Below are 26,269 nucleotides of genomic sequence, written 5' to 3' on the forward strand. Positions count from 1 at the left end.
CCTCAAATTTTTGAAAAGCCTCATCCTAATGTCACTTTCTTACCAGTTAGTAATTACATTTTATTGACCATTTGTGCTGTTTTTTTCACCTACACTCTATGCTTCATATCATCTGCTATCAGTGCTTTGTTAAAGAAGATACAGTGTTTACTCACAACTTTTCATGGATCTTAATGTTACAATATTCTCTGGTTCAGATGTTTTGGTAATCGGAACAGAATTTTAGGTAAATCAAAACTATGTAATTTTTCTTGACTCAAAACCATTTATGTATTTCCAGATACCTTTATACTCTTGCCTTCTGCATTAGTTTTTAATTATTCTAAATATATTTCTACTGAATGACATGGGAATAACTTGTTTTCTCTTCCTGACCAAGTCTTCAGTTTCTCAAATAGCTTCTCCTTCACCTATGTTTTATTTTTTTTTAATTTATTTTTTTAAATTAGCATATAGTGCAATAATGGTTTCAGGAGTAGAATCCAGTGACTCATTGCCTACACATAACACCCAGTGCTCATCCCTGCAAGTGTCCTCCTTATTGCCCCTTGCCCATTTAGCTCATCCTCCCACCCACAAACCCTCCAGCAGCCCTGTTTGTTCTCTGTATTTAAGAGTCTCTTATGGATTTCCCCCTCTCTGTTTTTATATTATTTTTCAACGTTTTTTATTTATTTTTGGGACAGAGAGAGACAGAGCATGAACGGGGGAGGGGCAGAGAGAGAGGGAGACACAGAATCGGAAACAGGCTCCAGGCTCCGAGCCATCAGCCCAGAGCCTGACGCGGGGCTCGAACTCACAGACCGCGAGATCGTGACCTGGCTGAAGTCGGACACTTAACCGACTGCGCCACCCAGGCGTCCCTGTTTTTATATTATTTCTGCTTCCCTTCCCTTATGTTCATTTGTGTTGTATCTTAAATTCTACATGAGTGAAGGCATATTTGTCTTTCTCTAATTGTGCTTAGCATAATACACTCTAGTCCCATTCACACTGTTGCAAATGGCAAGATCTCATTCTTTTTGATTGCCGAGTAATACTCCATTGTCATACATATACCACATCTTTATCCATTCATTTGTCAATGGGCATTTGGGCTTTTTCCATACTTTGTTATTGTTGATAGCACTGCTATAAACTTTGGGGTGCATGTGCCCCTTCAAAACAGCACTTCTGTATCCTCTGGATAAATACCTAGCAGTGCAAATGCTGGGTCGTAGGGTAGTTCTATTTTTCATTTTTTGAGGAACCTCCATACTGTTTTCCAGAGTGGCTGTACCAGTTTGCAATCCCACCAGCAGTGCAAAAGGGTTTCTCTTTCTCCACATCCTTACAAAATCTGTTGTTGCCTGAGTTGTTAATTTTAACCATTCTGACAGGTGTGAGCTGGTATCTCATTGTGGTTTTGATTTGTATTTCCCTGATGATGAGTGATGTTGAGCATTTTGTCAGCTGGCCATCTGTATGTCTTCTTTGGAGAAGTGTCTATTCATGTCTTTTGCCCATTTCTTCACTGGATTATTTATTTTTTGGGTGTTGAGTTTTGTAAGTTCTTTATAGATTTTGGATACTAACCCTTAGTCTGATATGTCATTTGCAAATATCTTCTCGGTTTTTGCAAACCATTCCATTGGTTGCCTCTTAGTTTTGCTGCTTGTTTCCTTTGCCGTACAGAAGCTTTTTATCTTGATGAGGTCCAAATAGTTCATTTTTGCTTTTGTTTCCCTTGCCTCCAAAGACATGTCAGGTAAGAAGCTGCTGCAGCCGAGGTCAAAGAGGTTGTTGCCTGCTTTCTCCTCGAGGATTTTGATGGCTTCCGGTCTTACATTGAGGTCTTTCATCCATTTTGAATTTATTTTCTGCATGGTGTAAAAAAGTGGTCCAGGTTCATTCTTCTGCATGTGGCTGTCGAGTTTTCCCAGCACCACTTGCTGAGGAGACTGTCTTTATTCCACTGGATATTCTTTCCTGCTTTGTCAAAGATTAGTTGGCCATACATTTGTGGGTCCAATTCTGGGTTCTCTATTCTGTTCCTTAGATCTATGTGTCTGTTTTTGTGCCAGTACCATATTGTCTTGATGACTACAGCTTTGTAATGCAGCTTCAAATCTGGAATTATGATGCCTCCAGCTTTGGTTTTCTTTTTCAGGATTGCTTTGGCTTATTCGGAGCCTTTTCTGGTTCCATACAAATTTTAGGATTGTTTGTTCTAGCTCTGTGATGAATGCTGGTGTTATTTTGGTAGGGATTGCATTGAATATGTAGATTGCTTTGGGTAGTTTTGACATTTTAACAATATTTGTTCTTCCAATCCATGAACATGGAATGTATTCCTTTTTTTTTTTTTTTTTTTTTTTGGTGCCTTCTTCAATATATTTCAGAAGCTTTCTATAGTTTTAAGTGTACAGATTTTTCACCTCTTTGGTTAGGTTCATTCCTAGGTATTTTATAGTTTTGGTGCAATTGTAAATGGAATCAGTTCCTTGATATCTCTTTCTGTTGCTTCATTATTGGTGTATAGAAATGCAACCAATTTCTGGGGCACCTGGGTGGCGCAGTCGGTTAAGCGTCCGACTTCAGCCAGGTCACGATCTCGCTGTCCGTGAGTTCGAGCCCCGCGTCAGGCTCTGGGGCTGATGGCTCAGAGCCTGGAGCCTGTTTCAGATTCTGTGTCTCCCTCTCTCTCTGCCCCTCCCCCGGTCATGCTCTGTCTCTCTCTGTCCCAAAAATAAATAAACGTTGAAAAAAAAAATTAAAAAAAAAAGAAATGCAACCAATTTCTGTACATTGATTTTATATCCTGCGACTTTGCTGAATTCATGGATCACTTCTAGCAGTTTTTTTGGTGGAATATTTTGGGTTTTCCACATACAGTATCATGTCTTCTGCAAAGAGTGTAAGTTTTGACTCCCTCCTTGCTGATTTGCATGCCTTTTATTTTTTGTTGTTGTTGTCGTCTGATTGCTGAGGCTAGGATTTCCAACACTATGTTGAATAAGAATGGCGAGAGTGGACAGTGTTGTGACTTTATACGGAAGCTCTGTTTCTCCCCATTGAGGATGACATTAGCGGTGAATCTTTCACATATGGCTTTTATGATCTTGAGGTATGATCCTTCCATCCCTACTGTCTTAAAGGTTTTAATCAAGAAAGGATGGGGTATTTTGTCAAATGCTTTCTCTTCATCTAATTTAGAGGATCATGTGGTTCTTATTCTTTCCTTTATTAATGTGATGTATCTCATGGATTGATTTGCAGATATTGCCTTGCATCCCAGGAATAAATTCCACTTGATCATGGTGAATAACCCTTTAAATGTATTGATGGATCCAACTGGCTAGTATCTTGTTGAGATTTTTTGCATCCATGTTCATGAGGGAATTGGTCTGTAGTTCTTTTTTTTTTTTTATTTTTTTTTTAACGTTTATTTATTTTTGGGACAGAGAGAGACAGAGCATGAACGGGGGAGGGGCAGAGAAAGAGGGAGACACAGAATTGGAAGCAGGCTCCAGGCTCTGAGCCATCAGCCCAGAGCCTGACGTGGGGCTCAAACTCACGGACCACGAGATCGTGACCTGAGCTGAAGTCGGACGCTTAACCGAGCCACCCAGGCGCCCCTGTAGTTCTCCTTTTTAGTGGGGTCTTTGTCTGGTTTTGGAAATAAGGTAATGCTGGCCTTGTAGAATGAGTTTGGAAGTTTTCCTTCCATTACTGTTTTTCGGAACAGCTTCAAAAGAGTAGGTGTTAACTCTTCTTTAAGTGTTTGGGGGCACCTGGGTGGCTCAGTTGGTTAAGCATCCAACTCTTGATTTTGGCTCAGGTCATGATCTCAAGGTTTGTGAGTTCAAGCCCCACATCAGTGCAGAGCCTGTTTGGGATTCTTTCTCTCCTTCTCTCTGCCCCTACCTCACTCTTTCTCTCTCAACATAAATAAAATAAAACTTAAAAAAAAAAATAAACGTTTGGTAGAATTCCCCTGGAAAGCCATCTGGCCCTGGACTCATTTTTTTGGGAGATTTTTGATTACTAATTTGATTTCTTACATTTCTTTTAATGTTTATTTATTTTTGAGACAGAGACAGAGCATGAACAGGGGAGGGGCAGAGAGAGAGGGAGACACAGCACCCAAAACAGGCTCCAGGCTCTGAGCTGTCAGCACAGAGCCTGACATGGGGCTCGAACCCACGAACTGTGAGATCGTGACCTGAGCCAAAGTCGGATGCTTAACCAACTGAGCCACCCAGGCGCCCCACTAATTCAATTTCTTTGCTGGTTATGGGTCTGTTCAAATTTTCTATTCCTTCCTGTTTCAGTTTTGATAGTTTATATGTTTCTAGGAATTTTCCCATTTCTTCCAGATTGCCCATTTTATTGGCATATAACTGCTCATAATATTCTCTTATTACTGTTTGTATTTCTGCTCTGTTGGTTGTGATCTCTCCTCTTTCATTCTTGATTTTATTTATTTGGGTCTTTTCCTTTTTCTTTGTGATCAAACTGGATAGGGGTTTATCAATTTTGTTAATTCTTTCAAAGAACCAAAGAACCAGCTCCTGGTTTCATTCATCTGTTTTTTGTTTTTTTTTTTTGTTTTTTCTGGTTTCAATACCATTGATTTCTACTCTAATCTTTATTATTTCCTGACTTCTGCTGCCTTTGGGCTTTATTTGCTATTCTTTTTCCAGTCCTTTAAGGTGTAAGGTTAGGTTGTGTGTCTGACACCTTTCTTCCTTCTTTAGGAAGGCCTAGATTGCTCTATACTTCCCTCTTATGACTGCCTTTGCTACATCCCAGAGGTTTTTGATTTCCTCTTTAATTTCTTGGTTAACTCATTCATTCTTTAGTAGGATGTTCTTGAATCTCCAGGTATTTGTGGTTTTCCAAACTTTTTCTTGTGGTTTATTTCGAGTTTCATAATATTATGGTCTGAAAATATGGATGGTATGATCTCGATCTTTCTGTACTTGTTGAGGGCTGATTTGTGTCCCAGTATGTGATCTACTGTGAAGAATGTTCCATGTGTACTTGAGAAGAATGTGCTTTTAGGATGAAATGTTCTATTATCTATTAAGTACATCCGGTCCGGTGTGCCACTCAAAGCCATTGTTTCCTTATTGATTTTCTGCTTACATGATCTGTCCTTTGCTGTAAGTGGGGTGTTGAAGTCCCCTATTATTATGGTATCACTATCAATGAGTTTCTTTATGTGATTAATGGATTTATATATTTGGGTGCTTCCACTTGGGGGCATAAATGTTTACAATTATTAGATCTTCGTGGATAGACCCCTTAATTATGATATAATGCCCTTCTTCATCTCGTTACAGTCTTTATTTTAAAATCTAAAATGTCTGATAGAAGCATGGCTATTCCAGCTTTCTTTTGTCGACCATTAGAATGATAGATGGTTCTCCACCCCTCTACTTTCAACCTGAAGGTTATCTTCAGGTCTAAAATGGGTCTCTTGGAAACAGCATATAGATGGATCTTGTTTTGTTACCCATTCTGTTACCCTGTGTCTTTTGATTGGAGCGTTTAGTCCACTGACATTTAGAGTGAGAACTGAAAGATATGAATTTAGTGCCATTATGTTGCCTGTAGAGTTAGAGTTTCTGGTGATGTTCTCTGGTCCTTTCTAGTCTTTGTTGCTTTTGGTCTTTTTAGTTTTGTTTCATCTTTCTCCACTCACAGAGTCCCTTTTAAAATTTCTTGCAGGGCTGGTTTAGTGGTCATAAACTCCTTTAGTTTTTGTCTGGGAAACTCTTTATTTCTCCTTCTATTTTGAATGAATCCAGCCTTGCTGGATAAGGAATTCTTGACTGCATATTTCTCCAATTAAGCACACTGAATATATCCTGCCACTCCTTTTTGGCCTTCTAAGTTTCTGTGTGTAGGTCTGCTGTGAACCTAATCTGTCTTCCCTTATAGGTTAAGGATTTTTTCCCCTTGCTGCTTTCATAATTCTTTCCTTGTCTGTGTTTTCTGTGAATTTGACTATGATATGTCTTGTTGATGGTCAGTGTTTGTTGAATCTAGTGGAAGTTCTCTGTGCTTCTTGGATTTTGATGTCTGTGTCTTTCACCAGATTAGGAAAGTTTTCTGCTATAATTCTAACATAAACCTTCTATCCTTTTTCTCTCCCCATCTTCTGGGACTCCTATGATTCAGATGTTACTCCTTTTTAATGAGTCACTGAGTTCTCTAATTCTTATATTGTGCTCTTTTGCCTTAGTTTCCCTTTTTTTCTGCTTCATTATTCTCCAGAATTTTGTCTTCTATATTGCTGATTCTCTGCCCTGATTTGTCCATCCTTGCCACCATGGCATCTATTTGAGATTGTATCTCAGTTACAGCATTTTAAATTTTGTCCTGACTAGATTTTACTTCTTTTATCTCTGCAGTAAGGGATTCTATGCTTTTTTCAACCCCACCTAGTATTCTTTTATCGTGATTCTAAATTCTAGTTCAGACATCTTATATTTGTGTTGATTGTCATTTCTTCCTGTTCTATCTTTTTGGGTGAATTCCTTCATTTTGTCATTTTGGAGGAAGAAAAAAAGTTAGTAAAATAAATAAAAATTAAAAACTAAAAATTAAAAACAACACAAAAAATCAAATAATGGAAGCTAGATCCTAGGTGTGTTTTAGTCTGGTTGTTGAAAGAAGTGTGATGTAATAGAGAAAAAAGGGAAAGAAAAAAAAGAAAATTAAAAGAAAAGGTAAGAAAAAGTTTAAAAATTAAAAAATATATATAATAAAATAGAATAAAATGAAGAAAGTGAAATAGAATTTTAAAATTTAGAAAAAGTAAAAAACATAGTAAAAAGAACTTTAAAAAAGAAAAAAGAAAAGAAAAATAAAATTCTCTCTTTCTGTATCCAAGAAAAAGGAGAAAAAAATTTTTTAACAAAGACAGGAGCAAAAAGAAACAAAAGAAACAAAAGATGAACCAGCAAACAGATTGAAACCCAAATGAAGCTCCATCCAGTTTCCCTAAAAATAAAACTATGAAGCACTCTATAGTCTGTACACTAAGCAGGCAGAGTGACTTGTGCTGGTCTTCTAGGGGGATGTGCCTGGAGGGTACAGTAGGGCGGGGTTTGGTGTAATGGCTCCATTCTCCATTAGATGTCACTGCTTAGCTTACTGAGGTGGATCGGCGTGATGTACATGTGTATGTGTGTGTGCGTGCGCGTGTGAGTGGGGTGGGGTGGAAATGGCTTCACCTTGCTTCCTAGCCTCTGGCACAAGAACTTTGTGCTCTCACCAACTGGTAATCAAGCCCCTGCTTTGTCTCAGGCTTCTGTCCACTCCCCACTTCTATCCTGTCCGTGTTCAAGCTGTCAGCCTGCCAGGTGCACCTCCCTTCCAAGTTTTAGCTCAGATGGGGCTGTATCTCCAAACCCCTCACCTCAGAGAACCCTAAGGCTTGGATGCCCCCTGACACTCTGGGGGAGGGTCTCGCTGAGCAATGGCCGGGTGCCAGCTTGCCCCAGAAAATGTTCAGCAATCACACTGCAGCAAGAGGTTGAGAGATTGTGACAAATCACAACACACAGCCAGCATCAGGTTTCACCACACTGTGGCACCTTTGTCCCAATACCAGCAAACATGGCTGCTCTCCAGGGTCGGCTGGGACTTTTGCCTGAGGGGAGGCTGTATGGCCTCTACCAAATGCACTCCAAGCAGGGGAACCGCTTCTCATGTGGCCCACAGACCCCTTGGACCTCACTGCCTGCTCCTGGAGATTCATTCCTCACCAGAGCACTGCCAGTATTGAGCCCCAGAATTTCCAACTCTATGCTCCACCGTTTATAGAATCCTAATGGTAGTGAAACCCTCTCCTTTCTTCCCATGAATGTCTTTGGGGAACAGATTTATTGTTCAATCCTTTGTAAGAGTTTCCACTCTTTCTCTTTCTCGCCAGCTACTTTCAGAGGAGTGCTTTTCCTGCACGATCCTGGTGTGCCGCACTCTCCCCCTTTCCCTTTCTCTGCCCTCTCTTTGCAAAAACAGCTCCTTACCCTCCACGGATTTTTCTCTCCCAGTTCACCTCTCCACCTCACATACCTGCCAAGTTCTGTGGCTCAAGTTATGCAGATTGTTGTGTTAATCCTCAGATAAAATTTCCTAGGTGTGCAAAATGGTTTGGTGTTGATCTGGCTGCATTTCAGGGATGAGACAAGCTTACAACATCTATGCTGCTCCGCCATCTTGGAAAAAAGCCTTCACCTACTGTTTTAAAAGGACATCTTTCCACAGGCATTTACACATGGAACCCTCTCCGGACTTTGTATTCTGTTCAACTTACATAAAAATACCTATTCATACTGGCCAAGAAAACACAAAAACTTCACAATGTGCAGAAAATGGCAGGCAACATTCAAAGTCATTAGAAGGAAGAGAAAGTAAGTGAGAAGCAAAACTTTTTAGCTGATTCCCCAAAGAACAACTAGGAACCAAGATACCGGTAGCCACACCCCAACATGAATCAAATTATCATAAAATAAGCATGTGCAGACATGAAAGAACACCCTGAATCAGACATTTTACACTCAGACCAAAATGGACAAAAAGCCAAGATGTGAAATAAGAGTTAAATTAATTCAGGAAAGATTATGAAGAAAAAATTATCTTAAGAATAGCGATATGCCTAAGGGAGAATACATTCTACTGGACCCATAAGGACACTAAAGGGAAGAAGGAAAATGGGCAAGAGAACAAAGACGGAATAAAGAGTTAATAAGATGCATCCAAGAGCAGGTGTCCAAGAAGACAGGCAAAGACGACCTAGTAAAAAGACAAGTGAAGCTCCTGCAGGAAAAGCAAACAATTAATAGACAAATACTTAAAACTCATGTACAATGAAATTTTCTGCAAATAAAACCTGAATCCATATACTGAAAGAGTACATATGTTCCTGGAAAATTCAACTCCAGACAGTCACCACAGACATCTCACAACAAAACTACTACCCTTTAAATATTTCAAAAATCATATGGGTCTTTGATTTAAAAGTCCCAAGTGTCTAACAAGGAAAAGTCAAGGTCGGAGTAGACTTTTCAACAGACACATACACAATGAAATAATATTTTTACAAAATTCAAGACAAGTATGAGCCAGGGACTTAAGGCCCATCCAGGCCATCCTTCAAGCCTCCAGGCTACAGAAAAGCAGTGTCAGGCCCACTGGGATCTGCACAAGGATGCATCCGCGAGACTTCCTTGGGGATCTACTAGAGAATGGGTCCCACCAGATCACAAGATACAGGGAAAATGTCACCAGAACTGGTGTGGCTACTACGTACAGTACGCTATGGGTCAAAGAATTAAAAAAAGAAGAAGAAAAAAAAGGAGACAAGGAAAAGGTGTGTAAATGTTGCATGTTCTCAAAAAGGTGGGAATAATGGATCTTCAAAAGTGGGAAGACAAAGGCGAAGTATCAAAGTAGAATAAGTTCACCGATTGCCATGGGAGGTAAGTGGTATCATTTAAAGCCAACAAAATAGTACATAGGCTTGGATAGAGAAAATGGAGACAGAAAGTATTAAGACAAAGGTAACCACCCCCACAAAAATACAAACCTTTCTAAATAACATAAGATATCACCACTACCCAAAAACATGTAAAAATGGGAAAACATATTCAGAGAAAGGAGCTCAGTGATGGGCCACATCACACCCTAAATGTGACATAAAACAAAAGTTGAGATCAGGCATGTAAATTACACTGTTCAATATAAATGGCTTAACTCACTTTGTTAGAATAAAAAGATGATCAGATTGATGAACAAAAGAAAACATGGCTGAATATTCAAGAGGCTCAATCGAAACAGAAAGTTTAACCATGATGGAAGGGTAATGGTGTGCCAGGCACACACAAATCCTTGGAAAGCAGGTGAAGTGGGCCTGATACCAGAAAAGGGAGGACTCAGGCCCAAAGTAGGAAATGCAACAATAGACACTTCCCCACACTGTGAAAATAAACAAAAGGAAACCTCATTTAGAATGGAGTCCAGGGCACCTGGGTAGCTCAGTTGGTTGAGTGTCAACTCTTGGTTTCAGTTTGGGTCATGATCTTACAGTTTGTGAGTTCGAGCACTGCACTGGGCTCTGTGCTGACAACATGGAGCCTGCTTGGGGTTCTTTCCCCTCCCTCTAGCTCTCTGCCCCTCCCCGACTCGTGCTCCCTCTCTCTCAAAAAAAATAAACTTAAAAAAAAAATAATAAAATAAGATGGGAGTCAGGAGGTGGGCATTGGGAGTGCCCATGCCAAACACTGGTTGTTACTTGTAGACCCAACAAGAAGAGAAGGAGCTCACAGGTGGATGCTACTGTACTACCCCAGCAGGAGGGAGGAAGGTTCCTTCCTCACCAGTACAGCCTAGCCAATGAGAGGCAGTCACAGCTCAGCCAATGAGAAGCCACTCAACTTCCGGCTCCCAGTTTACTCCAACAGACTTTTAGTTTACAACAGCTCCTCCCTATTCCCCCTTTATAAAAGAGCCTCTCTCTCCTTTATTTTCTGGACTCAGCTATAGTTTTGCCATGACCAGCTTGTCTTAAATTGCAATTCCCTGCTATTCCCAAATAAACCCATTTTTGCTAATAAAATAACTGGAAGTTTTATTTTCAAAGTTAACAATATTAAAGGCTGTAATTCACAACAAAGAAATAAAACCTATTACACCTATTAAAGAAACACCCCCAATAATCTTTATGAAGCAGATACAAGGAGAAACAGAGTGAAACACAATAATACTTAAATATTTATGGGGCGCCTGGGTGGCTCAGTCGGTTAAGCATCCGACTTCGGCTCAGGTCATGATCTCACAGTTAGTGAGTTCGAGCCCTGCATCGGGCTCTGTGCTGACAGCTCGGAGCCTGGAGCCTGCTTCAGATTCTGTGTCTCCCCCTCTCTCTAGCCCTTCCCCTCTAGAGTTCTGTCTCTGTCTCTGTCTCTCTCAAAAATAAATAAACATTAAAAAATAATAAATATTTATGAATATATTGTGACTTTTTGAGAGGGGGGAAGAAAAGAGAGAGAGAGAGAGGAAGGGAGAGAGAAAGAAAACCCCAAGCAGGCTCCATGCCCAGCACAAAGCCCCACATGGGGCTTGATCCCACAACTGTGAGATAATGACCTGAACTGAAATCAAGAGTCAGTTGTTTAACTGACTGAGCCACCCAGGTGCCCCAGAATTAAATATATTATTATATAAAAATAAATAGTAACAATGCTCTCAGTCTAAGGCAGGCCAAGTAGACAAACAGTAAATAAATATAAGACCTAACAATACAATTAATGACAGAATTTGGATCTTTGCGTCATAATAATGGAGACTACCCCTTCCCTGCAAGCACACACAAACTTTCACAGAACTTGAATATATCGTCACAAAGAAATCTCAGTAAATTCTATATGGTAAAGTAATACGACAGTCCCTGATCACAATGAAATGAAACTAGAAATTAATGGAAATATTAAATAAAATAGACAAGGTGCCAGCTAAAATAAGCACAAAAAAATGGGAAAAATCACATATATACAGAAAGAAATGACAAGGGGAAACAAATGTTCAAACAGAGGAAATTTAAGGGAAGAATCTCTAAAGAGTATTCTAGACAACTGTATGCATAAAAACGTTGAAAGCCTAGATACAGTGGGTAGTTTAATACAATATATTAAAATTTGATCTTAGCAGAGAAAGAAAAGCTTGAACAGACCAATTTCCATAGAAGACACTGAGAAAACTGTTTTAAAACTTCCCCACAAAAAAAAGCACCCAGCACCAAATAATGTCAAAAATAAATTCTACCAAACTGAAAAACCATATAATCCCAATGTAACTTAAATTGTTCCAGGGCATTAAAAAAGAATAAAAACGTGCAGATTCCTCAAATGAAGTATAGCATTTATATGTAAACCTGATAAAGGAAGCTACAAAAAACTAAAGACCTACTTCACATAGATCCAAAATCCAACTAAAATACTAGCATTTAAAAAGCACTTTAAAAAGAAATATATGGGGTGCGTGGGTGGCTCAATCGGTTAAGTCTCCAACTTTGGTTTGGGTCATGATCTCGCAGTTAGTGAGCTTGAGCCCAGCGATGGGCTCTGTGCTGGCAGCTCAGAGCCTGGAGCCTGCTTTAGATTCTGTGTCTCCCTCTCTCTTTGTCCCTCTCCCACTCGTGCTTTCTCCCAAAAAAAAAAAAAAAAAAAAAAAAAAAAAAAAAAATATATATATATATATATATATATATATATATATTAAAAAAAGGAAATATGTGATTTAATACTTTAAAATCTAAAAACATCACCATAATAAACCTAAGAAGAAAAGTCCTGTAATTATATCTGCATGCTGAAAAAGGCTTTCACAAAATTCTACACCTTAAAACTAATAGTGAAGTTGGTGGGAATGCAAACTGGTGCAGCCGCTCTGGAAAACAGTATGGAGGTTCCTCAAAAAATTAAAAATAGAATTACCCCAGGGGCGCCTGGATGGCTTGGTCGGTTGGGCGGCCGACTTCGGCTCAGGTCATGATCTTGCAGTCCGTGAGTTCGAGCCCCGCGTCGGGCTCTGGGCTGACAGCTCAGAGCCTGGAGCCTGTTTCGGATTCTGTGTCTCCCTCTCACTCTGCCCCTCCCCTGTTCATGCTCTGTCTCTCTCTGTCTCAAAGATAAATAAACGTTAAAAAAAAATTAAAAAAAAAATAGAATTACCCCCCAACCCAGCAATAGCACTACTAGGAACTTATCCAAAGGATACAAGAGTGCTGCCTCATAGAGATACACGTACCCCAATGTTTATAGCAGCACTATCAGCAAGAGCTAAATCACGGCAAGAGGCCAAATTCATCAACTGATGAAAGGATAAAGAAGATGTGGTTTGTATATAATGGGATACTACTTGGCAATGAGAAAGAATGAAATCTTGCCATTAGCAACAACAGGGATGGAATTGGAGGGTATTATGCTAAGTGAAATTAGTCAGAAAAAGACAGATATTATGTTTTCATTCATATGTGGAATTAGAGAAACTTTAACAGAAGACCACGGGGGAAGGGAAGGAAAAATAAGTTACAGAGAGGGAGGCAAACCATAAGAGACCCTTAAATACAGAGAACAAACTGAGGGTTGATGGGGGTGGGGGAAATGGGTGATGGGCATTGAGGAAGGCACTTGTTGGGAGGAGCTAAATACAGAGAACAAACTGAGGGTTGATGGGGGTGGGGGAAATGGGTGATGGGCATTGAGGAAGGCACTTGTTGGGAGGAGCACTGGGTGTTGCATGTAAGTGATGAATCATGGGAATCTATTCCCAAAGCCAAGACTACACTGTATACACCGTATGTTAGCTAACTTGACAATGAATTATTTTTAAAAATACACTTTTATATAGTTTTAAAAGATCTTAAAAAAAACTCTGAAAGACTGTTTTATTTGATACTTGCTGCCTGGTAATGAATTTGTAATGGTTATTTCTATTATCTAAAAGGTGTAAATATCTGGAGAGTTTTCAAACCAGAAACTGTCGCTTCTCTCTTCCACTCACATGCACATCTAATAAAACTCATGGACGCTTTTTGAGAAAAAACAAAACAAAACTAATAGTGAAATAGTCATTGATGGCTTTTTCATTAACATCATTCCTGAAGCCAGCATCCCCCTCCCCCAGAGCGAAGCTCTCCAGGTCGGCCCACTATGCTCAGCTACATGGAGAAATGGCCACCAGTGCCAGCACTAATTAACATTTCCTGGAAGTATTAGCCAGAGCAGTCAGAGAAAAGAAAGCTGGATGCCGAAGGCTTGAAAAAAATAAGTATCTCTACTTTTGGATGACAAAGTATTTACCTAAAAAAATGAAGAGAATCCACTCATGCTCTGTCACTCTCTGTCTCTCAAGAATGAATAAATGTTAAAAAATAATTGGAAAACAAAAGGGGGCGCCTGGGTGTCTCAGTCAGTTGAGTGTCCGACTTCAGATCAGGTCATGGTCTCGCAGCTCCTGACAGGTTCAAGCCCCGCGTCGGGCTCTGTGCTGATGGCTCAGAGCCTGGAGCCTGCTTTGGATTCTGTGTCTCCCTCTCTCTCTGCCCCTTCCCCACTCATGCTCTCTCTCTGTCTCTCAAGAATGAATAAACGTTATAAATTAAGAGAATCAATTATAAAATAAATGCAAGTAGGAGAAATCAGTAAGATGACAGAATATAAAACGAACAACAACATGGGAATGCGAGCTGGTGCAGCCACTCTGGAAAACAGTATGGAGGTTCCTCAAAAAACTAAAAATAGAACTACCCTACGACCCAGCAATTGCACTACTAGGAATTTATCCACGGGATGCAGGTGTGCTGTTTCGAAGGGACACGTGCACCCCCATGTTTATAGCAGCACTACTGACAATAGCCAAAGTATGGAAAGAGCCCAAATGTCCATCGATGGATGAATGGATAAAGAAGATGTGGTATATATACACAATGGAGTATTACTCGGCAATCAAAAAGAATGAAATCTTGCCATTTGCAACTACGTGGATGGAACTAGAGGGTATAATACCCTCTAGCATAATGCTAAGTGAAATTAGAGAAAGACAAAAACCATATGACTTCACTCATATGAGGACTTTAAGGGACAAAAACATGAACATACGGGAAGGGAAACAAAAATAATATAAAAACAGGGAGGGAGACAAAACAGAAGAGACTCATAAATATGGAAAACAAACTGAGGGCTACTGGAGGGGTTGTGCGAGGGGGGATGGGCTAAATGGGTGAGGGACACTAAGGAATCTACTCCTGAAATCATTGTTGCACATATGCTAACTAATTTGGATGTAAATTTAAAAAAAAAAAAAAAGAACAACAGCAGCCTTCATTTAAACAAACGCCACCTGGTTAGAAAACAATAGGACAGGGGCGCCTGGGTGGCGCAGTCGGTTAAGCGTCCGACTTCAGCCAGGTCACGGTCTCGCGGTCCGGGAGTTCGAGCCCCGCGTCAGGCTCTGGGCTGATGGCTCGGAGCCTGGAGCCTGTTTCCGATTCTGTGTCTCCCTCTCTCTCTGCCCCTCCCCCGTTCATGCTCTGTCTCTCTCTGTCCCCCCAAAAATAAATAAACATTGAAACGTTGAAAAAAAAAATTTTTAAAAAGAAAACAATAGGACAGAAAATACTCTCACATATCAGTGGAACAAAAACAAACAATAAAATACTTTGGAATAAAGTTAACAACAAGAAATGTGCTAAACTAATCTGAGGAAAAATATAAATCACTTCTGAAGAAAAAGCAAACCTGAATTAATGGAAATACATCGTTTATTCTTGGACAGACTTTGCATCATAAAGATGTCCATTTTCTCCATGTTGGTATTTATTTATTTATTTATTTACTTTTTTTTTTTTTTTAACGTTTATTTATTTCTGAGACAGAGAGAGACAGAGCACGAATGGGGGAGGGGCAGAGAGAGAGGGAGACACAGAATCCGAAACAGGCTCCAGGCTCCGAGCCATCAGCACAGAGCCCGACGCGGGGCTCGAACTCACGGACCGCGAGATCGTGACCTGAGCTGAAGTCGGACACTTAACCGACTGAGCCACCCAGGCGCCCCTCCATGTTGGTATTTAAACTGAACTTGGTATCAATGAAAACATCATTTTCTTTCTAGGAGATAGAAAGTTCATATGAAAAATAAACATGAAAGTAGCTAAGGAAACCTTGAAAAAATAAAAGGGGAAGCAGACTTACTAGATATCACAACCATAATCCAGTTCTGCAGTATCTCCATCATCTAAAAAGTTGTGTCCTTTATCAGTCCCTTCCATACCTAAGGACCACCAGTCTGCTGACAGTACAGATTATTCTCTTGGGACTGGACTTTCCAGAAATAGAATCCTACAGTATACCCATACTCTGTTGTAGCTGGCTTCTTTCGCTTGGCATGTTTCTGAGTTTCATCCACGTTGCTGCACAGATCCACAACCTTGTTCTTTTTCCATGCTGAGTAATATTCCACTGTACACATATACCATTTTTATAAATCCATTCACCTGTTGATAAGCACTTGGGGTGCATCCAATCTGGCTATTATTACTAAAACTCCTACAAATATTTGTGTACAAGTCTTTTTGTGTAAAGATTTTTGTATCTCGTGGGTAAATACCTAAAAGAGAAAACTGCTGGAAAATATGGTAAGCATTTTTTAATACTAAAATAATTGTCAAACAATTCTCCAAAGTGTTGTGCCACATCTTTGTAAACACGTGTTTAATTTCAGCTCTTTAGGACAATATGGTGCTGGATCTCACCATGGTTCTAAGTTGCATCTCACTGATGACTCATGGAGCTTCTCTCTCCATGTGCTAATGGCTACCTGTTTATATTCTTTTGTGAAGTGTTCAAATCTTCTGCCTAGTTTCAAAGTGGGGCTGTCTCCTACCTACTGAGTGATAACAGCTCTTTATATATTCTAGACAAAGTCCTGAGACAGTTTGCACTATTATAAATTTTTTCTCCTAAGTTTTGCCTTTTGCTGAACAATGCTTTCAAAGAGCAAAATTTCTCAACTTGATGAAGTGCAATTTATTTTTTTCTTATACAGTCAGTGCTTTTTGTGTCCTAAGAAATCTTTACCTAGGAAAGTTTTCTAGTCCACCAAAAAAAAAAAAAACCTATTAAAATTAAAAAACAAGCTTAGTAAGGCTGCTAGATACAAAATATACAAAATTCAAATGTATTCCCATGTATGTTTATATAGAAATAATTTTTATGTGTGCTATAGTTATGTAAAGCAATTTATAAATGCAAAACTATGCATTTATAAATTATTTACACATTTCCATATATTTCTTTTTTTTTTTTTTTTTTTTTTTTAATAGTTTGCTTCAACGTTTATCTATTTTTGGGACAGAGAGAGACAGAGCATGAACGGGGGAGGGGCAGAGAGAGAGGGAGACACGGAATCGGAAACAGGCTCCAGGCTCCGAGCCATCAGCCCAGAGCCCGACGCGGGGCTCGAACTCACGGACCACGAGATCGTGACCTGGCTGAAGCCGGACGCCCAACCGACTGCGCCACCCAGGCGCCCCTCCATATATTTCTATATATGCTATATTCTAGCAAGGACAAATTGGAAAATTATTTTTTTAAACAATAACATTTAAAATAGTATAAAATGCAAATAAGTAATTTTAATAAAATATATGCAAGCCCTCTTCACTTCAAACTACAAAACTTTGTTGAGAGACATAAGTAAAGTCCCCTCTAAATGGACATATTTTGGGGCGCCTGGGTGCTCCAGTCGGTTAAGTGTCTGACTTCAACTTGGGTCATGATCTCACAGCTCGTAGGTTCAAGCCCCGTGTCGGGCCTGTGCTGACAGCTCAGAGCCTGGAGCCCGCTTCGGATTCTGTGTCTCCCTCTCTCTCTGCCCCTCCCCCACTTGTGCTCTGTCTCTCTCTTACTCTCTCTCTCTCAAAAATAAACATTAAAAAAAAAAACTTATAAGTAAATAGAGACATATATGCCTTATTTATGACTTAGATTACATATTTAGATGTCAGCTGTCCCCAAATCAATCTATAGATTCAATGTCATCAAAATCTCAGTAAGCAGTTTAATAGAAATTGACAAGCTGACTTGAAAATTTTTACAGAAATCTAATTTTGAAATAAGAAAATGCTAAAGGGGGCGCCTGGGTGGCTCAGTCAGTTGGGCACCAGACTTCAGCTCAGGCCATGATCTCGTGGCTCATGAGTTCAAGCCCCGTGTCAGGCTCTGTGATAACAGTTCAGAACCTGGAGCCTGCTTTGGATACTGTGTCCCCCTCTCTCTCTGCCCCTCCCCTGCTCACGCTCTGTCCCTCTCATTCTCCAAAAAATAAACATTAAAAAAGAAAGAAAGAAAGAAGCTGCTAGAGATCATGACTTACTTTAACGAGAGCCTGTGTCTTTCTCAAAGACAGACACACAGAGCAGTGGAAATCGATTCACACATGATGTTGGTACACTGACAAACAAAAGTGCTGATGTAATTCAGTGAAGAAAGGATGGCCTTTCCTACATGTCCCGGATATCCACTTGTAAATAAAAATGAACCTCAATGCTGACCTTGCACACACATATAATTTAACTCTAAACGATCTACATGTTGCACTTCCAAGTAATCCTTGGGTAAGAGAAGTCACACAAAGCTGAGTCTAGGTGCCAGGGTTTCACCTGGGGGCCCACTAGGGTTGTTGGCAGCTCAGTCCCTTGAGCTGAAGTCTCCCTGGTGGTGAGGGGTGGGGCGTTCCTGGTTCCCAGGCCCCCCCCAACATGGCAGCCAATGACCGGTTCACGTGAGTTGCCCCCCAGGGCTCCAGCCTCTGACTTCTTCTGTGTTCAGCCAGAGAAAACTCTCTGCCTTCAAAGCACTCATGGGATTTCAGCGGGCCCACCCAGATCATTTTCCTTTAGCTGTGTAACAAACTTCTCATAATGCCTGTAGATTTGACCAGTCTCCTTGAAATCCCACAAATTTTGTTCTAGATATGTTGAGGCCAATTTTGAGGTGCATCCAAAATTAGCTTTGCTGTATCTTCCTAGGAGGCTGATCTAATTATTATTGCAGAGCGTCCCTGAATATCTAGCAATGACTTTTATCTTGAAGTCTTCTGGCCTAACATTAATAGCTGGTCAGCCTGCTTTTGGTTAGCATCTCCAGTGCGTGCTCTCTTCGCATCCTTTTCATTCCAAACTTCCTTAAGTGCTGTTTTTTGTTTTTTGGGTTTTTTAAAAGATTTTATTTTTAATAAATCTCCACACCCAATATGGGGCTTGAACCTACAACCCTGATATCAAGAGTTGCACGCTCTACCAAATGAGCCAGCCAGGGGCCCCAAAGTGTCCCATTTTAGAGTCTTATATTAACTTCTTAGGGCTGCAATAACAAATCAGGTGGCTTAAAAAGAAAAATATATATATATATATACGTATATATATATATATATATATACGTATATATATATATACATATATACATATACATATGTATATATATATATACGTGTATATATATATATACATATATACATATACATATGTATATATATATATATATATATATACGTACACATATATATACGTATATATATATATATTTTTTTTAATTCTCTCATGGTTTTAGAGGCTAGAAGCCCAAAATCACGGTGCTGGCAGGGCCCTTTCCTTCTAAAGACTCTAGGGCTTTCCTTGACTTGTCTGCCTCAGTGTGCACAGGGCTTTCTCTGTGTGTTTGTGTCTTCTCCTCCTTTATGACAGCCCAACCTAAATCCAGGATGATTATACCTGAGATCCTTAACCAGACACCATTTCCAAATAAGGTGACATTCTAAGGCTCTGTGTAGACATGAATTTGGGGGGTGGTGAGTGGGGATACCCTTTACCATCCTCTCCCGGTACATGTACAGAATTAGCAATCTCCAAATCTGAGCCAAATCTCGGTAGGGAATTGGCCCTGCCCCATCCTCCTACAGGGCAACCCAAAAAACACGAGTGCTTGTGGCCAAAGCTTGCTGTCCACACAACAACCCATCCAGCGAATGCTGCCGGCCGCATCTGGGCCCTGTGGTGTGGCTGGTGCTCAGAGGGCCTGAGCCCCCGACTTCCCAGGGAGGCGTTATGTCTTGGGGATGTGGGGGCAGCACCTTGCAGGCTCAGCACAGCCACAGAAGCTTCCCTGTTGACCTAAAAATGGCATCCTCAGGACCCAGGCAGGCCTGGGTCATGTTGGGCTTTCCCTCTACACAAGGAAGGAGCTTCCTGTTGTCCTCAGATCCGTGTCACCTGCAAGGACCCTGGAGAAGGCCACCCTCTAGATAAACAGGAAAGAGCGATCCTGCAGTGCACAGGCCACGCTGCTGCCATCGCATGCGAAGGGCCCACCACCGCAGCCCACCTGCTAACGGGAACATCCCTGATAAACGTGGACCTAACTTCGGGCGGTCACCTTAGCCCGGGAAGCCCCAGGTAAGGACCAGCCCCAGATGCACATTTACGCTCTCAGGCCATTGCCAGCGCTGCAGCCATGTGGCCAGAAACAAAGCGTCTCGTCCAAAATTCTCCCTCTTGGTGAAGACCTCAGGAACCCTGGACTCCCTGCCCCCCCCCCAAGACATAAATGGCCATCACACATGTCTCCACACATAGCAGACACCGCCTCCCCTCTGGAGACCCAGACATACCAACAGCGACCAAGGTACTCACTTCACTTCTCAAATACACAACACTCGAGCTCCCGAACGAACCTTATGAGCCTCATGGGGCACCGCACAAATGGCTGGCTCACACAAGCCCTGGTTCAAGGAGATAAAATCTGCACATTTCAGCCATCGGCCCGAAGACAGAATTACAGTAAAGTCATCAGAAGGGAAGCATATTGGAGTCCGACTCCACCTCTGATGTTTGGTTGCTGACAGCTTTTAGGCCTGCTGCTCCCCCGGCTCTGCTCCCAATCAGGCCGAGCAGATAAAGAGCACCTGCCGAGAATTCGACCCACAGAAACCCGGCCCCTGCGCACTCGCCTTCCCGCCGCCGGCTCCACCCACAGGAAGAGTAAGCCAGTCACTTGCTGGCCTCCGGCCATTCAGACCAGCCTCCTGGGAGCCACTGTCCCCAAAAGCAGGTTGTTATATGGCAGATTACCTCTTCATATCCTCTTGGGGCTCACGTGGCTTCATCGGGCTTGATAAGCCAAATTTGGTGCCAGACTTGATCCTACCCCTTTTCCTCTCACGATTTAAAGGTTACTCGCTCCTCCATTTCTCTCTGCTACACGCAGCCTTGCCTTACAGACGTCCCTGCCCATCAGTACATGACTCGGCCCGGCCAATTCAAGGATCTTGGGCTGTTTGGTGCTTCCTAACCTTCTCCTAATGTAAATGCTGACATCACAAATTTCTTCTCTGCACCTAAGTTTAAAATCCACAAGACATGGTTACTGCTGTCGCACAGTCGGTACCCTCAGATCTCCTTGCCTCCACCAGTGCTGTTCGTCAACGTCTCCCGACACCCTGGGATACCAGCTTTGCTCATCTGCCTTCTGCTTCAAGTCCCACGCGTGTCCTTCTCACTGGTGGTGTGGCTGGTGCTAATTCTCCATTTTATCTGACAGGCCTTCATTCCCCTTCATTCTGGAAGGACACTTTCTCTTCTAGAATTCCTGGCCGGCGATTACTTCTTCCAAGATACCATTCTACTGTCTCTGAGGTCCCATAGTTGCTGTTAACAAGTCAGACGCTGAAGGCAGTCTACGTCCCCAGGCTGCTTTCCTGGTCCTTGGATAATCTTCACTCTGTTGGGCCCGTGTGCTTTGTTGGTCCTTGGATAATCTCAGTTCACTCTGACAGGCCCGTGTGCAGATCTATTTTGGTTTATCCCCCTTGGGGTTCACAGGCCTTCTTGATTCCAGAGATTAACGTCCTTAGTCTACTTTAGGAAAACATCTGCTGACACCTCTTCAAATGTTGCCTTTGACCCATGCACTCCCTCACCTGCTCCTGCTACCAAATACCAGAATTTGTCATGGGTCTTCCTCTATGGCCTTGCTACTCAAAGTGTCGTCTGCAGACTGGCAGTACCAATACTACCAAGAAGCTTGTTAAAAAGTCAGAATTTAGTCACCCCCAGGGACTCACCGAATGGGAATCGGCATTTAAACAACATCTCAGTGGTTCACAACCCACCAAAGCCTGAGGAGCACTGTCTACATCTCCCCCCCTCTCTTCCCATTCACCTCACTCGACATCCCCATGTCACTCCAGGTAACCTCTCTTATGAACTTTTCACTGATGCAGAAAACACACAGACGGAAAAGTGCACAAAACACAAATATAGCACTCCATACATTGTTACAAAGCAAATATTCACGTCGCCATGCAAGTAAGAAACAGGATGTTGCCAGAGGCCCACAAGCTCCCCTATGCCCCCCATCTTAGAGTGATTCCACTGTCCACCCTGCTATGACCCCCAGCCTCTGAGCTAACCTTTGTGCCCCATCTCTGTTCTGGAATTTCTACTTGGCTCTTTTCTAAATCTGTTGCGTCATTTTTCATAGTTCTGAGCTCCCTGTTCAAAGTCACCTCCCTGGACACAGAGGCCACAGGTGTCTCAGTGTGCAGCAACTGCAGCATCTGAAACCCTGTGGCTCTCCCGACGTCACCCGCGGTTCACCCAGCCACTGTGGCTGGTACTAGTTCCTCTCTCGTGGTCCCCTTAGCTCTAAGTGTGTGCTGAATGCTACATTTGCAAACGGAAATAACATGAGGTCTTGGTGGTGTTATCCTGGCCCAGGAAGGATTTTTGCAAACTCCTCCCAGGTGGCCTGCAGCCAGGGCGGGCAACTGCCAACCTTCACACCCTCCTCTTGGGCCGTACCACTTGACAACCCCCAAGTAAAAGGGGAGGCACGGGGCCTGACCCTCAGTGGCCCCGCACCCCAACTCGTCCCCTCAGCTCTCAAAGGTCTGTGGCCTCTCGGCTGCCTGGGGAAAGCGTCTCCAGGGCAAAGCAGCCGCAGCGTTGGGCTCAGCACTTGGTCTCCGCCGCATCTCCTGAACCTCGGTCCGGACCCTTTTGTTGCACCTAGCTCTCTGCTCTCCACTACTGCATGCGCTCTAACTTCTCCAACTGCCCTTTGCAGACAAGTAACTGGGCATCACACTGTCTACCACTCCCAGGGACAGCCCACGGCCTCCTCGTTTGCGTGACAGATTCTCAAACGCATCTGGGGATACTAATCACACTTACTCTAAAGTCTTCAACAACTGCAGAGTGGTTTATGAGAAATCTGTTTCACTAGACATTACTTGTTTTGTTTGCTGAGCTTAGTCCCTTTCCATTTGATTCCGTGCGCACGTAAAGCTGCTCCTGGATACCCGCTCCTCCTGATATTTGGGACACCAGCCTGCCCGTCCTTTCCAGGGCCTCCTCCCCACAGGTGGGGACACTGCCTCCAGCCAAGAGCCACTTCGTCCACCTGCCACCGTAAACCCACTTTCCTGGTTTCTTCTCGCCAAACCCTCCCGATGCCTGAGTCACTTCTAAATGGACATCCTGGTAACAGTAGCCTTTGGTGTCCTGGGCAAACGCTCATGTTTTGTCAAACGTGCCTCAGCTTCTCCTGAGTTGGACCATAGCTGGGACTTGAAACAAGGGAAGGAAGAGTAAGAATGCAGAAGAGAGAAGGAACTGCAGGGAGAAGAAAGAATACAAGCAAGGTCAGGAGGCAGAAAGCAAGGGCACAGGCAGCCCACGACCCGGTCTCGCTGACGCCTGGGGACTGGCAGAGGGGGGCCAGGGAGACCGGCTGTGCGGACAGCAGAATCATTGCCTGGTCTGCCACAGCGAGTGCCCAGCTCCAGGCGCCCCCCATCACCGTGTCCACGACCCTGGGACAGCTAGGACACGCAGAGGCTCCTGAGAGCCAGTCACTCACCAGCAGGAAAGGGCCCTCTGGATGGTCGCAGGCCTGCAATGCAGACGAGAATGTAGGCAGGCGGAAGGAGGCCTGCTCCCATCCGTTCTCCGCTCCCCAAACCTTGATGAGGCCCCGCTCATCCACGGTGATGGCCAGCTGGAGCCGAGGGAAGGTCACCACGTTCACCAGAGCAGCGGGCTGCAGAGGGCTCGACCAGATCTCTGTGCCCTGGGCAACAACAAAAGGAACATAACAACTTACTTGGGGGCTGTTCGTTTCACAAACGTACTGTTTTTGTTCATTCCACAATCATTCCCTAGTGCGCACAGGGGATGCACAGGGGGAAAGAGCAGGGTCCCCACCCTCACGGGATCCACGCAGCAAAGAGCACAACACAGACGTTGGAGAGCAGTGGCTAAGTTCCCCAGGGCTGAGAGGCACCACCGGCACTGGGGGGCGGGGGGCCAGGCGTGCACACGGTGGTTACCCAGCTCCACTGAGGAAGGCCGGCCAGGGAGCGCAGCCTGGGCCACTATGGCTGCAGAGAGAGAACTTCTCGCCTGTCCTCAGGCAGCCCCATTTAGATCGGCTAACTCAGGCTCGCAGGTATGAATGTCCACAGGGCATGTCTGTGCTGCCCTGCGCAGAACACCCCTTTTCCTATGGCGTGCCCTGGCCGAGGCCCGAGCTGGGTGATTCCACAGCCTCTCCCAGGACTGTACAACTGGAATCCGCAGTAAAGAGTCAGTGCCAGTGGGCCCAGGGTACTTGAAGGGGGGCAGAGAACCATCCACTAACCACTGTCCCAGGGTCCCAGGGCCGCCCCCTGGGCTTCCTTTCCAGTGCCGGGTCATTATGACCTTGTTCTAGCACATGTTCATTGTACCATGATCTGTATCTCTTTCCAACCAGATGTCTGACTCCTCTATGGGTTGCTTTCTCAGCTGATTTCTGTTGCTCAAGCAGCAAGGTGATGACCGTCATCAACCAGCAAGAGCTCGGCGAGCAGGAGCTGGGCACCAGTGATGGGGGAAGGGCAGGGAGTGTTGAGGAACACAGCATCAGTGAAGAAGGCATGAGACTCCTGGTTGCAGGAGGTCAGGGGGACAGAGCGCAGAAACGCGCCAGGGACCGCAGGCCACACACCTGCCACAGGAAGGAAGGGGGCTCTGCTGGTGGCACCAAGACTGATGCCAGAAAAAGACAAACTCAAACCCTAGAATTCTCCGGGGGCAGTGGATACAACCGGATGGACAGCCAGATCAGACACCAGTATCACCAGTCAAAAATGTGGTCTCAACAGATTAGGAATATTTATTCACTTCCGGAAAAGCAAAATGTTAGTTCGCCTCTTGGCTTGGTGTGAACAGCTTTTACACAATGATTGTAATACTAAGAATACACATTATTATGTGGGGATGGGAAGGTTACCCTGTGTGGATGTAGGAGGAGGAAAGAGGGGTCGTCTTCTACAAGAGATTTGCTCGTGCACAGAACTGAGTTTGTGCAACCAGGCAGAATGTGCACAGACCGCTCTGGAACAGGCCCATGATGGAAACACAGACCACACGCAAGTACAACTTGGCCCACTGCCCATATTTGTATTTTGGTGGAAAAAAAAAAATCAAAGGAATACTTCACGACACATGGAAACACGTGCACCTGTCCATCAGCCGCATCACGAGCTCAGCCAGAACACAGCGTATCTCTCTTTGCTCTCTGCTCCTGCAGGGCAGAGCTGAGTGGTTGCAACGGGACCACAGGGCTCTTTCCAGAAAATGTCGGCCGAGCCTGCACCAAAGCACTCTCCTCCCTTTTTTTTTTTAATGTTTTTATTCCTTTTTGAGACAGAGAGAGACAGAACATGAGCAGGGGAAGGGCAGACACAGAATCCAAAGCAGGCTCCAGGCTCTGAGCTGTCAGCACAGAGCCTGACGCAGAGCTCGAACTCACAGACTGTGAGATCATGACCTGAGCCGAAGTTGGATGCTTAACTGACTGAGCTACCCAGGTGCCCCTAAAAAATTTTTTTTTAATGTTTATTTATTTTTGAGAGAGAAAGAGAGACAGAAAATGAACAGGGGAGGGGAAGAGAGAGAGGGAGACACAGAATCCGAAGCAGGCTCCAGGCTCTGAGCTGTCAGCACAGAGCCTGACGCGGGGCTCAAACTCACAAACCACGAGATCATGACCTGAGCCGAAGTCGGACGCTTAACTGACTGAGCCACCCAGGCGCCCGCCCCTTTCAAGTTGAGAACCACGTAACTGGGCAGCGCTGGGCCCTCCCAGTCGCCGGGTCTCCTGCCGGGTCCCCACCCGGAGCCACACACCTCGGCTAGGGGTCTGCAGCTGAGGCGGGTCCTCAGAGAAGGCACAGGGAGGCGGGCAGCCCCCCGCACTGGCACACGCAGGGCCCTCCCACGAAATGACCCTAGAAACCAAGCACAAGAAAGAGGAACCCACCAACAACCGAAAACCTGACCACAGAGCAGACAGAAAGGACACAAATGACTCTGGACCCTTTAAACAAAACAGAACAATAGGGGATAAGAATAGGGACCTGGAAACTAGAGAAGTTTCTGTAAAGTAGGCAGACAACATGTCCTCCGAAGCACGCAGATCGAGAAACCGAGTCTACTAACATAAACACTGGTGAATTGAACCGGGAACCGGTTCAGACAGCCCTTGAACAGTGGTCACCTCTGGGAAGAGCTGCTGAGAACAGGCAGGGAGAACTATTTCACTCATGAAATATCTCCTAGTCCTGACTTTCCCAAACCCTCAACTGTTTCACTTTCATGATTCAAAAGCAAAAT

The 26,269-nt window shown here is 43.5% G+C and overlaps 1 protein-coding gene across 3 annotated transcripts in view; it reads right to left on the minus strand.

Moving 5' to 3' along the window:
- Positions 1-26,269, minus strand: part of LOC123593811 (F-box/WD repeat-containing protein 12-like) — a 48,956-nt gene that overhangs the window by 8,359 nt on the left and 14,328 nt on the right. For all 3 annotated transcript variants that reach the window (XM_045470332.1, XM_045470331.1, XM_045470333.1), the window contains exon 5: positions 23,472-23,681. In XM_045470332.1, coding sequence (XP_045326288.1) covers positions 23,472-23,681 — 210 coding nt within the window. The remainder of the gene's footprint in view (positions 1-23,471; positions 23,682-26,269) is intronic.

This window comes from Leopardus geoffroyi, chromosome D4 (assembly GCF_018350155.1).
Source record: "Leopardus geoffroyi isolate Oge1 chromosome D4, O.geoffroyi_Oge1_pat1.0, whole genome shotgun sequence".
In the NCBI taxonomy this organism is placed as follows: domain Eukaryota; kingdom Metazoa; phylum Chordata; class Mammalia; order Carnivora; family Felidae; genus Leopardus; species Leopardus geoffroyi.